At 41.5% G+C, this 15963-nt stretch overlaps 1 protein-coding gene across 1 annotated transcript in view; it reads right to left on the bottom strand.

Annotated features, from left to right (window-relative positions):
* tgfbr1b (transforming growth factor, beta receptor 1 b) overlaps window positions 1–15963 on the bottom strand; it is an 87689-nt gene that overhangs the window by 19746 nt on the left and 51980 nt on the right. The window contains exons 3-5 of the mRNA XM_053635696.1: window positions 11988–12224; window positions 7034–7264; window positions 3073–3240 (exon numbers count right to left, since the gene is read on the bottom strand). Of these exons, the coding sequence (XP_053491671.1) occupies window positions 3073–3240; window positions 7034–7264; window positions 11988–12224 (636 nt within the window). The remainder of the gene's footprint in view (window positions 1–3072; window positions 3241–7033; window positions 7265–11987; window positions 12225–15963) is intronic.

The following is a 15963-nucleotide window of genomic DNA, read 5'->3' as shown; positions in this document are numbered from 1 at the left end:
GTTCAGCCTCACATCTCCACAACAATAATAAAAAATAATAATCCGACGGCCTACACTTCTCTGTAAAAAAAAAAAAACATCTTCTAGTCAGACAGAAACGAGAACAAATTGTACGGTTGTCTGATTCTGTGATTTGTATTTATTTTTCCGTCAGAAGCCGTCACACTTCTGCTGCGCGTCTTTCACACAACACCGAACATGAACTCCGTCCTACAAAGACGCTATAATAAAGCTGCGTCACGGAGAATTAGCTTTCATTCGCAGCATTGTAATAAGGCACGCAGGAATAAAAGCAAACTGGCCTACACGCTTTTAAATAAAACCCGCTCAGCTTGCGAATCGGTCCGTGTCTTGGATCCGCGTCCTCACACTTCCTTTCGTGAAAACGACGCTGAAGAAGGAGGGTCTAATTAAGAGTAACGATTACCTCGGCTTCGGTCACAGAGAAACCGTGCCGTCTGGCTGAATACGGAGCAACAGCTCGGGAAAAGAGAGAGCGGCTTAATTAACATCTGTTGAGCATTCCCACACACAAACATACACGTATACAGACGGAGCATCCTACAAAGACGGTGTTAGCCAAATCTTTTAGTCTTTCACGGAGGAAATGATCTGCAGCAGTCTCAAGGTCTTTAATGATATCTATATGCAGCTCTGGAATCCGTTCAACTCGAGAAGCACAGTGGATAAAAGCCGTGGAGTTAAGGTGATCCGGTCTGTGACGATCAAGCGATCTCCTCCAGATCTCTTAATTAGAGTGTGTTTCAATCAGTACGTTTACATGGACAACGATAATCCGATATTAAGACGATACTCTGATTAAGAAACTAGCATGTAAACAGCGGTTATTGATGGCCTTAATCTGACTAAAGTCATACTCGAAGTAAACACAAATGGAATTGAGATGTGTGGAGTATTCCTGTTTTAGTCGCATTATCGAAGTGCATTACAGACATGTACACACCTTAATCACACTATTAACGTTGTGTGGGAGTTTTCACCGCATTTTGTGACAGGACACGTGCACACACGGCAGCGCTCAACCGTTTGACGGCAAACAAGAGATCACGGCTGCGTCCCAAACCGCATACCTACCTACTACAGTATATAGTAGGTGAAATACATGTTTTTCGGCTACCGTATTTTAGGTAAGTATGAAGTTTGGGACGCAGCCCACGGCTTCAATCAGTCGTCTATTAGCATGTATAGCATGACAAATAATTAACCGCATTTGAAGCTTTCATAAAATTAAAAATGAAACACCCAAAACTGTATACGGTACCATAACGAAGAGCAACTGTATGTTGATACGTGAAATTCTGGAGGGACAGCGGACGGCGTGGCGTGGGGACGTAATGACGTGTGCTATTAATTGATCTTTGCGACATGCTCAGGCAAATCTGTATATGTAAACACGGAGATGGTATTCGGTACACATGGTGCCCATCTGCGCTGTGCTGGGAATCGCTTCCTCCTAACCCCGGCTGGTTTATTTTTCAGAAGTGGAGTCGTCATGATGTTTGCAGACACAGCGTTCATTTCCGGTTATGTACTGTTTCTCAATGCAATTTATCACACGAAGTTTCGTCACTTTTTAATCCTCGGAGTCTAGACAGCCGTCTTTAAGATCTCGTTTCAGATCTCTGGAAGATCAGCCCTAAACGTAGAGGAGGTAAACAGTCACACGGACAGCCAGTCAGGCGTGACTCATGACTCATGTGTGTCCTGAAAGCCAGCAGTGGAGTCATCCTTCTGCACAACTGTGAACATTTACAGGATCTCCATGACCTCTTCTGGAGAAAAACTTGGATATAAGCTTGTACTTTGTTTTTGATAAAACTAGGAAATACATTATTCCAAAGACAATTTATCTGATTTAGTTTATATGGATATTATTTATTCACATACCTGATCTTAACACTGAAGCTCTTAGAGTCATTGACTATGTTTACATGGACAACAATAATCCGATATTAACCCAATTAAGACAATACTCTGATTAAGAAACTAGCATGTAAACAGCTATTTTTTATTACCTTAATCCGATTAAAGTCATACTCGATGTAAACACAAATGGAATTAAGACATGTGGAGTATTCCTATACAGACATGTACACACCTTAATCACACTATTAAAGTCGTGTGAGAGTTTGCACCGCATTTTGTGACAGGACACGTACACACACGGCAGCGCTCAACCGTTCGACGGCAAACAAGAGAGCACGGCTGTGTCCGCAAAAACCGCGTACTTACCTACTACAGTATATAGTAAGAGAAATACATGTATCTCAGCTACTATACAGTAGGTAAGCACGTGGTTTTGGACGCAGCCCACGGCTTCAAGCAGTCGTCTATTAGCACGTATAGCATGACAAATAATTAACTGCACTTGAAGCTTTCGTAAAATTAAAAATGAAACACCCGAAACTGTATACGGTACCATAACGAAGACCAACTGTATGTCGATACGTGAAATTCTGGAGGGACGGCGTGGCGTGGAGACATAATGTCGTGTGATGTTAATCGATCTATGTTCTATAATGTAAAACAGGAACATGAAAGGAATATTCCAAAAGCAACTCATGTAAACACCTTAATCACAATATTGTCTTATTCAGAATAAGGTCAGTAATTAGATTACTGCTGCCCATGTAAACATAGTCAGTGGAGAAAATGAGGGGGAAAAAAAAATTGTTTTTAACAAGAAATGTAAATTGGAAGTAAAAATCTGGCCACACTTTCACACACCAATAGGAATTCACCACAGACACAGACCTGAACAGACAGACACCCTAAGGAACGCTTCTCAGTTTCAGTATGAGCTAAATAAATGGTTTCATTAGTTCGGGCAGACTCGCAGACACTCCTGCTGCAACCCATCTCGTGTGTGAATGGGACGCAGCCTGCGTTCACGCCAGGGGAACACACACTAACTGGAACAGCCAGGTAGTCATCTTTACCGAAAAACTTTTTTTTAAGCCTTTCTTCAACCTACATGCACATTTGACGCTTTTCATAATTTCGCACTGAAATGCTAAATGCTCCGCGAGCAAGCAGGTGCTGAGCCGTTACCTTGTGTTCCTACGATCTCCATGTGCAGATGAGCCAGGCCGCTAGCGGTAGACAGGGACAGCTTGATCATGCCTTCCACGGTCACTGTGTATCTGTTCAAGTAGTCAAACAGGGAGCCGTGCTCGTGGTAATCCGACACCAACCACAGCTGGGTCCATGTTCCATTATCTAAAAGAGGAAAACAAGTAACCGAGACAGGGTGAGACTATACATTCTGACCTTTTGCTCAATCCAATTAGATGAAAGTTTATTTGTATAGCGCTTTTAACGAGAGACGCTGTCCCAGAGCAGCTTTACAGAAATCCAGGTCTAGATCTAGATCCATAATGAGCAAGCCAGAGGCAAGGAAAAAAACTCCCTGAGACAGGAACCTCAAACGGGAACTCATTCTTTTCTGGGTAAGAATGGAGAGTGGGATTATAAGTCATTACAGTATACAATTATATAGAGAATAGGCACACACACACACACAAAAAAAAGAGTATGCATTCATGCATTACTGTAAATAAGGCTAAAAATCATTCAGACATATAAGATGAAATCTACATCATATTTTCTATTTATTAAAGAATAACGTCATATGTTTTATCAATTTATAGTTAGATTTAATGTTAAAACACATCATCACTTACACTATGTAGCCAAAAGTTTGTGGACACCTGACCATCACAGCCGTATGCGCACTTTTCCCGAACTGTTGCCACAAAGTTGGAAGCACACATTTGACTAGGATGTCTTGGTCTGCATTGGTTTTATAATTTCCCTTCACTAGAACTAAGAGGCTCAAACGTGTTCCAGCATGACGAGGCCCCTGTTCACAAAGCGAGCTCCATGACGACATGGGTTGTGAGGATTAGAGAGGAAGAACTCGGGTGTCCTGCACAGAACCCTGACCTCAACCACACTGAACACTTTTGGGATTAATTGAAATGCCAACTGTGTGCCAGGCCTCCTCATCCAACATCAGTGCCTGACCTCACTAACGCTCTTGTGGCTGAATGAACCCAAATCCCCACAGCCACGCTCCAAAAATCTAGTGGAAAGCCTTCACAGAAGAGTGGAGGTTATTATAACAGCAAAGAGGGAGTACATCTGAAATGAGATGTTTAGGGCTGCAACTAACGATTATTTTCATAATCGAATAGTTGGCCGATTATTTTTCCCGATTAATCGATTAATTGGTTTGGGGCGGGGCAAACTTCCAGGACCATTTTTTCATTCGTCAAGCTGCTGTGGGTGTCTGGAAGTGTTTTATTGTTGTAATTTCATTTTGACTGTAAACCTCCGTGTTACTGTTTGAGATTAAGACATACTTATGAGTCTCAGATGAATACTGTAAACAGGAAACTCTGTTTCTGTTCGCCTCTCTTAGTCTGATCTTCCTCTCTCGTTTCCATCGATTGATAATACACAGGCATATTGTTTTATCGAAAGACATAGATATTCATACGCACTTTGCAACTGCACTAGCAATGATCCACATTCAAATGAGAACAGATTAAACTGGGGTGAGTGGACTAAGTGTGAGCACAATAGACTAATGGACAGAGTAAATAAGACCTTTGCTCACAGCTCCATGCAATTCCAGATGGCCGGTGAAATCTCAGAGCAGCTGCTCCGACTCCTAGCGCTGCCCTTTTCCTATATAAATACTTACTCTCTTACACACACACACACACACATACACACACACACAACACACATGCTTTCATTCTTCTCAATATTCACATCCAAACTTTCAGACAAATCCGAACCAAAATAAACAGCGTGTTTTTCAGTAAACATCGCTCTTTCAGGAAAACAGCTCTTATTTAAAACCTGTTCTCACGAAAGACTAGACTAGACATGATGTCAAAGCTAACAAACCTTCTGGCTCATTCATACTTAAACTCACACATGAAACAGTCAGCCCAAAAAAAAAAAATCCTTCATCCTGTTTCAGCTCTAACACAAGCACTAATTGGATGGTCCTGCAGCTGCAGCTACGCACGTAATCCGACGTCGCTAGCTTTATCAGATACCTGACTTTCTTCAGTTTACTGTTTATGTCAACGTTACCTTTTATTCCCAACATGACCTCAGTTACCATCAGACGGAGGCGTAATCATCACGTGACTGAGGAAGAAAAGTCCTCTAGGCAGGGAATCATTTTATTTTAAACACCACGCAGATCAAACAGTGATGCATGAGCACAAAGTTGTGTTTATATCCAAAATGCTCCACAGTGTGTAAGGGGCAGGGGAAACTGATGCAAGTTGCATAAAAGGTTTAGTTTAATTTAAGTTTATTGTCATTATATGTTGTATTTGCACACTTGCAGTGTAACTTCTGTCAAAAAAATGGTACTGAAAGTTCGCCCCCATCCGATTAATCGGAAAAAAAAAAAAAAAACGGAAAAAATGAATAAATAAATCGCCGACCTAATTGATTATGAAAATAATCGTTAGTTGCAGCTCAGTAAAACGAAGAGCACAACTAAACTAAATATATACACGGTGGACTGAGAAAACCCGTCCAAGTCAAATGAACTCTGGTAAACAACAAAAAAAAAATGACAAAAAATGTTGATGTTGCAATGTTTGGATTAACTTTCTAAACTTGTCTTGGCTTTCTCAAACCATCAGGTGCCATAGCCAATCAAACATGAGCCTAACAGATTCAATTTGGAAATGGTTCCAAAAATGAACAAATCTGACTGAATGGATGATTTTTCCAGCAGCTATAATAAAGCAAACTGTGATTAGTGGATTAAAGAAAAATGTTCCAGTTAGGCCTGTGAGATTGTGCGTAATACGCCATTGTCCTTTTGTGCTCCTTAACTCTCAGATAGCGAGCGTGCCTGTTGGAGGAGTGTAGGCTGCGGACTTGCTGAGGAAGGAAGACGGCTGTAGCTGCTCGTCACTAGCATTGGGGTTTAGGTTTTTTAATTAATTTCACGTCGGGAACGCTTGCTTGACTGAAGTCGGATTATTATCGAGTTACGAGCTGTAAGTAAGCAGGTTATTAAACTGAAATAAGGTTATATGAACCGTGTGTGCATGTGCTCTGTGGTGAACAGCAGTGGAGAGAGTCGCTCTGCTGTGAATTCAGACAACACAAGCTGTTAAGGTTTGTAAAGAACGACAAAACAGGTGAGAAGGAAGCATGACAGCCATCAGGACAGTTGCAATTTTATTTTCCTTTGTAAATGGTCAAATTCATCCATCCATCCATCCATCCATCCATCCATCCATCTGCTTATCCTACACAGGGACGTGGGGGAGCCTGGGGCTATTCTAGAGACCTCGGTGGACACAACCCGGGGGACACCCTGGACGGGGTGCCAACCCATCGCAAGGGTGCAATCGAGCGCAAATTCACACACCCAGAACAATTTAGAGATGCCGATCAGCCTACAATGCATGTCTTTGGACTGGGGAGGAAACTGGAGAACCCGGAGGAAACCCCCGAAGCACAGGGAGAACATGCAAACTCCACGCACGCAGGGCAGAGGCGGGAATTGAACTCCCAGCTCTGGAGGTGCGAGGCAAACGTGCCATATTCATCATATTTTTATATTCTATTTATTACATTTTAAATGGCATTGAAATTAAATCAATAAACAGCTGTAATGTTTAGACAGTCAGTGTACCGACGCCTTTCAGTGGAATTAGAACTGAATATTTAAAAGCTATTTTCTCGCTTTTCAGTTGTTTTAGGCGACCAGGTCTTTCCCAGCGCGCCACACATATATCTCTAGGCAACCAGACTGTTTCCACATTATCAGTCCAGGTTGCAGTATTTGATATCAAGGCTGTACAGATGTACATTTCCATGCTCTTCAAAGCAGCCCCACATGCAACTATGTCGTCAAAGAACATCTTTGATTTTGCCACAACATTGTGGTTATCAAAAGTCCTTTGGTCCAGCCTGGAGCAGAAAGATATAGCCTCAGCTGGAAGTGACAACGTGACGTACTGACCTTTATTATCAGCAGCGATGAAGCCCAGGATGTTTTCGTGACGCAGCATGACCGTCTGATAGATCTCAGCCTCGCGGAACCAGGAGCGCTCCTCACGAGAGGAGAAGATCTTCACCGCCACTTCCTCTCCTCTCCACTTTCCTCTCCACACCTCCCCAAAGCGGCCTTTCCCGATGCTCTCCTGCAGGATGATGGTCCTGGCGATGGTCCTCTGCACCAGCAATGGGAGACCTGAGACACAAAGGAAGGCAAACAGAGAATGTGAACCCTAGGAACCTAGTCAGCAATTCATGTCTGTGCTCATTATTTTTAAGGCCGACAAGCAAGAAGAAAAAACATGTATAAGACACTAGTGCTCGGACCCCTAATAATGACCTCAATGGCCAGATTTATTGTGAGTCAGAATTAGAAAGACAGGCTATGAGGAGCCAAGTGATATGCAGATTGCAGATCTGCAGATTATCACAACACAGACAGAGCAGAGGGGGTCAACATGACCCGATCCATGCTCAGCCATCAGCTGTCATTCCAGTCATTCTTAACAGGTGAAATCGTAGGCCCTAAGGATTCTTGGCAACACTTTATTTGAAGCGTACCTTTATAACACATTCATAAGCAATTCAAAATAAAAACAGTGCTGGAGAATTTATGAGACACTTATGCTATAACATCGGACGTTTTATGCAACTTTATCTCTACATGGAAGAGAGAACAACCACCACCAGTTATTATCATGACTACGATATTACAGTATCGTAATTATACGTTTTATAGGCGGACGGGATTCAAAGCTGAGTCCATTTTCTATTCAAATGATCACTGAGCCACATTAAAATACAGCTTGCAATTTATGAAGCGCCATATTCCAGCCAAATGAATGATTTTAATGCCCTCAAACTCAAGTGTAAAACTCAAACGTACATTTACGAAGCACTATGTGTACGTTCTCAAAACTTTCCACTTTCTCAAAGTGTCCTGAATGTACTATTAGTAAAATAAAAAAATAACGTGCAAGATGTGATTTTTTTAAAAAATGACAGTATAACTGCATCTCAGGCAGACATAACGATAATTGATTGCTGCTGGTCTCTCTTCCATTAAAGACAAAGTTACATAGAACCTCAAGCATCATCCATCCATCCATTTTCCGTACCGCTTATCCTACACAGCGTCTCAGGGGAGACTGGAGCCTATCCCAGGGAACCTGGCGCACAAGGCGGGGAACGCCCTGGATGGAGTACCAAGCCATTGCAGGACACAATCGCACACACATTCATACACTACAGATATGTTGGAAATGGCAATCAGCGTACAATGCATGTCTTTGGACTGAGGGAGGAAACCGGAGTACCCGGAGCAAACATTCAAACTCCGCGTACATAAGGTGGAGGTGGGATTCAGGCCCAGTATCATCTTCCACCTTTTAACATAAGCTATAGTTACAGATGTAGGAATAGTATAATTAACTGCATTAATAATTATGTCAATGGAACGATCCTAACAAGGACAGTAAGACAAACGTCTGTGTGTGTGTGTGTGTTTGTGTGGACTACACAGCGCTACTCATGTACACATTATAGGGATTTAGCATCTACTAACTTCCAAACATTGTAGTAAGTACTAGCTTTACTTTATCAAGGGTATGTTTAACATCTCCAAACAGAGAGCCTGTAATAGAAACTATATTATATTATATTTTGTCTTCATTTCTGTAATCCACACTGCACAAGCTTATGAACGTGCCACTAAATCACTGAAACAGGTGTCATCCAAAACCTAAACGTTTAATAGTATCCACCATGATATTTAATGGCAGTAAACCGCATCCTGTTCATTTGGCTGTTCAAATCAAATGCGCAGCCAGTTTCAATGATGAGCACCGATTCGTTTCACGATCATTCTCAAAATATTATAATTTTTTAAAATATTGCACAAATCTCTAATCTTCTATAATAATGTTGTTCAATCCAGTGTTCTTGTGTTGTGCTCGTATTTAATTACATATACATTAACATTTATAGCATTTGGCAGATACTCTTATCCAGAGCGACTTACATTTATCTCATTTATAAAATGGAGAAATTGAGGATTAAGGGCCTTGCCCAAGGGCCCAACTGTGGTAGCTTGGCAGTGCTGGGGCTTGAACTTCTGCCTGTCTGATCAGTAATCCAGAGCCTTTAACCACTGAGCCACCACTGTTACTTACTTCCATCTGAAACCAAGTCATCTACACAAGGACGTCTAGAGCTGTATTGTCCTTTGTAATAGGTGCAACTATTCAGAATGTGTACAGTCGTTTCTTTCAGGCGCCTGGAATGTAGAATACAATAGAGGCTGTGTTGCGATGGACACCGGGTTGCCAAGTGTTACTTTGCTGGCAGAAATTGTAGACATAAAGATGAGAACATATTTGCAGACTCTCTGAGCACTAGGTTTCCTTGTAACTGAAGACGTGTCCTTTGGTTTGCATGTTGCAATGTATCAAATTTAGAACGATGATTCTTGCAGAATTCAATCGAAATTCCCGGTGGGTGTCGTCCTTTTCATGTACTTCCCGTGTATATATAAGCTGATATTACTGCACTTTTCGAGCTCACCCAGTAAAACAGTAAAAGGTAAATGGTCTGAACTTATTTAGTGGTTCTTTAACCTTAGCGGTTCTACAAAGCGACACACACACACACCCATTCACACACAGAGACCAATGGTAGCAGAGCTGCCATGCAAGGCGCTAGCTTGCCATCGGGAGCAACTTGGGGTTCAGTGTCTTGCCCAAGGACACTTTGGCGTGTGGAGTCATGTGGGCCGGGAATCAAACCACCAACCCTATGCTTAGTGGACAACCCGCTCTACTACCTGAGCCACAACCCCCTTAGTACACTGGAGCAACGACATAAATCAGTAACATCCATCTGGTTTGATCATGCACCAAGCTCCTTCAGCTAATGCCAAACTTTCTGTGTTCTATCAGCTAAATATTTAGCATTTTCTTTAGCAGACGGTAGCAGTATAATCTCCTTTTCAGTTCGTGACCTTCTTACAGGCACGTGAAGTATGAACATGAGTTAGGGATGGACAGAATGAAAAGAGGAGATAGATGGAGGAAATACATGAGGTGAGTCAGATTCTCCAAAACAGAACGATGGCCTGAGAGTTGAGAGAAGCACAGAGTAAGTACGGTCTCCAGAGTCTGCAACCCTTCATAATGACGAACACAAACGTGCTCATGAGACATTTCTCATAGAATTGATGGCTCTATTGGCAGAACAGCCAGTTCTGTGGAGAAAAACAAAGTACCATATTTAAGGTACTAAACTAGATGGGGCACGCTGCGATAGGGAAACCTGTAATCAATGGCAGGGTGGTGTGATGCAATCGACGCAATGTAGAGTTACTGTCACCACCATGGGGTGGATTATTTCCCTGTAATAGTTATTTGCCAACTATTACAACTTCTTATTTATCAATGAACAATAAGTCATGATTTTTAGCCACTAATAGTTACTTTTAATTTTATGGAAAGTCACAGAGTCAAGTTAAAGCTAAGTTTTTTCATGATATTATGTACTGTAGATGATGAGATATTGAAAGTCTTCGCAATTTTACGTTGAGGAACATTATTCTGATTTTGTTCCACAAATTGTAGATGCAGTTTTTCGCAGATCGGTGAACCTCTGCCCATCTTTACTTCTGAAAGACTCTGCCTCTCTAAGATACTCTTTTTATACCCAATCACATTACTGACCGTTTACCAATTAACCTCCAGCTATTTCTTTTTACTAACACTTACTTTTCCAGCCTTTTGTTGCCCCCGTCCCAACTTTCCTGAGACGTGTTGCGGCCATCGAATTCAAAATCACCTTTTTTTTTATTTTTATTAAAATGGTACGTTTCCTCAGTTCAAACATTTAATATGTTTTCTACGTTCTATTGTGAATAACATGTAGGTTCATTAGATTCGTAAATCATTGCATTCTGTATTTATTTACATTTCACACCGCGTCCCAACTTTTTTGGAATTGGGGTTAGTACTACTTGTGCCTATCAGCTCACCTTTTCACAGAAATCCTTCATGTGATTTGAACACGACACATTCTGGGCCGGGATTCAGATATTCCTGGGTGTGCTTTTGTTGCTGAGCCATGCTGTTTGGTGTTATAAAACCAGCATGGCATTGTGTGTTGTCTCTGAATACACCGATGCAGACAAAACACACACGTGCACAGTAAAAACCAGACAAAACACAAAGACAAACAAACAGGATAAAAGGAGATTTGGCTGTGTAAATCGGGCTTGTGCTGTACTGAGAGTTTGTTAGTAAATATACATTGGTTTATTCCTCACATCTGATAAGGTTTCGAGATGAGAGGTTAATGGAGTGCCGTATGAAAGCTTGCGCAGGAAATGCTAGCTCTTTTACTCTCACTGCTCTTTCCAATACTGCCTGAGACACAGAGAGACCAGTAAAGGTGCTGAGCACAGCAATCCACACACACACACACACACACACTATTGTACTTTCCTCTAAAATCTTTCATTGCTGTATTACACATGATATATTACTACATTTATTTATCTAATCCTAACCTAAGGAAATCTGTCGGTTCTTTCAGTTCTACAAACAAAAGCCGTATTTTGTGGGTGAAAAGGATCCTCTCGGGGACGTTCCCAAATAATCAGTCAAACACAACACAACAGCACACTTGCACTCTCACACAGAAAGAGATACGTGCACAAAACAAGGAGTTCAAAGAAACCCACAGACCGGCGGAGACAGACAGGAATACTAGGCCTGTAAACAAAGGCGTGACAGAAAGGCAGGTAGTCGCTCGTGTCAGCAGGTAATTACAGGAGAGATTATCAGACAATAAAAAGTCGTGTCTCGGAGACGCTCGGCCTCAGGCAGAAAGAGATGCTGAGCGTGTGAAGAGAGAAGTGTGTGAAGGGTGCGCACCAGAACCCGATCCGGATGTAGTCATGTCGTAGATGAGGTCTTTGAGCGTGGTGCCCACGGTGATGAACGGGTGGTCCATGGATGGGTCTTCCTCGTTAGGCACGCGGTGATGGATGACCGAGCGGCTGTGGCACACGTAGAACACAGTGACCAGCACGAAGCAGAGCAGGCACACGGGCCCAGCGATCACAGCAGCGAGAGCCACAGGACCCAGTGAGGGAGGCTTCTCTACCGGCACTGAGAGAGAGAGACAGAGAGAGAGACAGAGAGAGAGAGAGAGAGAGAGAGAGAGAGAGAGAGAGAGACAGAGAGACAGACAGAGAGAGCGAGAGAGACAGACCGAGAGAGAGAGAGACAGACACAGAGAGAGACAGATGGAGAGAGTGAGACAGGGACAGACAGAGCGAGAGAAAGAGAGAGAGAGACAGACAGAGAGAGAGAGAGAGAGAGAGAGACAGAGAAAGGTTAACATTTTTATTATTACTACAGAAATTACTTGCAGTTCAAATGAAACCTATAGAACTTTTTCATTAAAAATTATTTGGCAATATTGTATTTGTTCTAGTCAATCCACTCACCTGTCACAGAGAGCAGAGAGGGGAAGGAAATAACAACAATAACCCGTAATATTACCACATTTTAACCTGCCGCTTTTTATTTAAGATGGCTGCCATGCAACAATAAAAAAGGCACTCCTTCGTGGGTTTGTTTTTTTTTTCTTTCAACCAAAGCCGCTTGTTTTATTTTATGTCATATTGTCTCACATGGCAAAAGCTCATGAATTCCCAAGTCAAATTTCAGCAGAATAAAGTGGCACGAATCGAAAGGAACTGCTACCGGATGCAAATACGCGTCTTTAAGGGATTACGTTTCCTGTCGGGGCATTGAACAGTGCAGTTTTACAGGCGGCCTGTGTATTGCTTTAGGAAGTCAAAACTAGTCAGTGCTAAGGTTAAACCATAGATGTTGTGCTCTGAGCTCTGAGACAGAGGCAGAGAGAGAGAAAACAAAACAAAGGCAGCGAGAACGACAGAAAGAAAAGCGTGTGAGAGAAAGAGCGAGAGATTATCAACGCATCAATTCAATTCAGTTTATGAAGTGCTTTTAACAATGGACGCTGACTGCGTTTACATGCACATCAAAGTCCGTTTCAGGTCTATATTCGGGTCGCAGCCATATTCCCAATACGATGTTTATATGCGAGCAGGCGTCGGAATATTCCTGTATACACGGTTGCCGTAAGTCCGCAGATCTACACATGTGCTTTTTCTTTCCCGCTGTTATTTCCCGGGAGATTCGAGATTCTGCCCATGCTACCCACAATTCCTTGCTTACTTAGCGTGCGCGTATATCTCCTTTCAGTGGATTTTCTGAATAAGGTATTTACATGCAACGAATTTCTAATTAAAACAGACATATTCCAGTGGTGGGAATCAGAATTTGGGGAATCAAAGTATCGTCATAATCTGAATCGGGCGATGTCTGCATGACTCAATACTAAGTAGAATATCACCAAATTCTGATTAATATCAGAACACTGGCGTGCATGTAAACATAGTCACTGTCACAAAGCAGATCCAGAGATAAAGTTTAAAGTAAATTATTTTTCACATTTATCTCTAATGAGCAAGCCAGAGGTGACGAGGCAAGGAAAAACTGAGACTACATGAGGAAGAAACATTGAGAAGAACCAGACTCAAAAGGGACACCCATCCTCATCTAAGTGACGCCGGATAGTGCGATTATAATTCATTTCACTTCTATAACTGTATACTATAAACTGAAGTTATCAACTGTGCAATGATGGAGACTTGAGTGTAAACTGTTCTTAGCAACTGCCGTCCTCAGGCTATCCAAGAAAGAACATCCACAGGCATCGTTAAAGAAAAAGAAAACATTTCTAAAACATTCTTGAGCCTGTGGAATTACCCAATCATCTGTGCAGAATAATATTCACTTCTGCTACTCAGTGACAAGGACATGTTTGCACCATCCTCAATAAAGCCTTTATACAAAAATGATCTGGGGATGATTAGGGAAGGTCAGCGTACTTTTCGTATAAAGCTCACAGCAATGTCCTTTCCGTCAATAATAAAATGAAGACAGTGAGACACTCTGTACGTTTACATGGGCAGCAGTAATCTAATTATTGAGCTAATTCTGAATAAGACAATATTGTGATTAAGGTGTTTACATGAGTTGCTTTTGGAATATTCCTTTCATGTTCCTGTTTCACATTATAGAACATAGATCGATTAACATCACACGACATTACGTCCACGCCACGCCGTCCCTCCAGAATTTCACGTATCGACATACAGTTGGTCTTCGTTATGGTACCGTATACAGTTTCGGGTGTTTCATTTTTAATTTTACGAAAGCTTCAAGTGCAGTTAATTATTTGTCATGCTATACGTGCTAATAGACGACTGCTTGAAGCCGTGGGCTGCGTCCAAAACCACGTGCTTACCTACTGTATAGTAGCTGAGATACATGTATTTCTCTTACTATATACTGTAGTAGGTAAGTACGCGGTTTTTGCGGACACAGCCGTGCTCTCTTGTTTGCCGTCGAACGGTTGAGCGCTGCCGTGTGTGTACGTGTCCTGTCACAAAATGCGGTGAAAACTCTCACACGACTTTAATAGTGTGATTAAGGTGTGTACATGTCTGTATAGGAATACTCCACACGTCTTAATTCCATTTGTGTTTACATCGAGTATGACTTTACTCGGATTAAGGTAATAAAAAATAGCTGTTTACATGCTAGTTTCTTAATCAGAGTATTGTCTTAATTGGGTTAATATCGGATTATTGTTGTCCATGTAAACATAGTCAATGACTCTAAGAGCTTCAGTGTTAAGATCAGGTATGTGAATAAATAATATCCATATAAACTAAATCAGATAAATTGTCTTTTGAATAATGTATTTCCTAGTTTTATCAAAAACAAAGTACAAGCTTATATCCAAGTTTTTCTCCAGAAGAGGTCATGGAGATCCTGTAAATGTTCACAATTGTGCAGAAGGATGACTCCACCACTGGCTTTCAGGACACACATGAGTCATGAGTCACGCCCGACTGGCTGTCCGTGTGACTGTTTACCTCCTCTACGTTTAGGGCTGATCTTCCAGAGATCTGAAACGAGATCTTAAAGACGGCTGTCTAGACTCCGAGGATTAAAAAGTGACGAAACTTCGTGTGATAAATTGCATTGAGAAACAGTACATAACCGGAAATGAACGCTGTGTCTGCAAACATCATGACGACTCCACTTCTGAAAAATAAACCAGCCGGGGTTAGGAGGAAGCGATTCCCAGCACAGCGCAGATGGGCACCATGTGTACCGAATACCATCTCCGTGTTTACATATACAGATTTGGCTGAGCATGTCGCAAAGATGTGTTCACTCCAAGTTCCTGCATAGCAACGAGACAGCGGCTGAGTTTACGTGAACAAGATTTATATTCGGACTTAAGCTAGCATCATTTATAAATGCTAGCTAAGTTTTTAATCATCTTAAACAATGCTTAAATGTTGAAAACATTCGAATATCTTATTATATGGAAGAGAAACGAACAATGTTCATGCTAAAAAACTAAATACACACTCTTATTTCATTTGAAGTCTTCATGAGACATAAACGTTTGAATTTGTAATGACACATTCAGTGTTACTGCCATGGTAGCCATGATCATAAATACACCTTAATACAAAAACAAATTACAAAATAGATACTGAAAGATTTTTCACAGTAATGCTAATAATGATTAACAATTCTAATGAATAAATTCCATAAGAATTATAATAATAATGTAGCACAACCTCTGTGTCAACCTTTTCCGTGAAATCGTGCAAGATTGCTCGTCCGTACAGTGAGGGAAAAAAGTATTTGATCCCCTGCTGATTTTGTACGTTTGCCCACTGACAAAGAAATGATCAGTCTATAATTTTAATGGTAGATTTATTTGAACAGT

This window comes from Ictalurus furcatus, chromosome 1 (genome assembly GCF_023375685.1).
Source record: "Ictalurus furcatus strain D&B chromosome 1, Billie_1.0, whole genome shotgun sequence".
Lineage (NCBI taxonomy): Eukaryota > Metazoa > Chordata > Actinopteri > Siluriformes > Ictaluridae > Ictalurus > Ictalurus furcatus.
The sequence above is the reverse complement of the archived record's forward strand: the minus strand, read 5'-3'. Positions and strand labels throughout refer to the sequence as shown.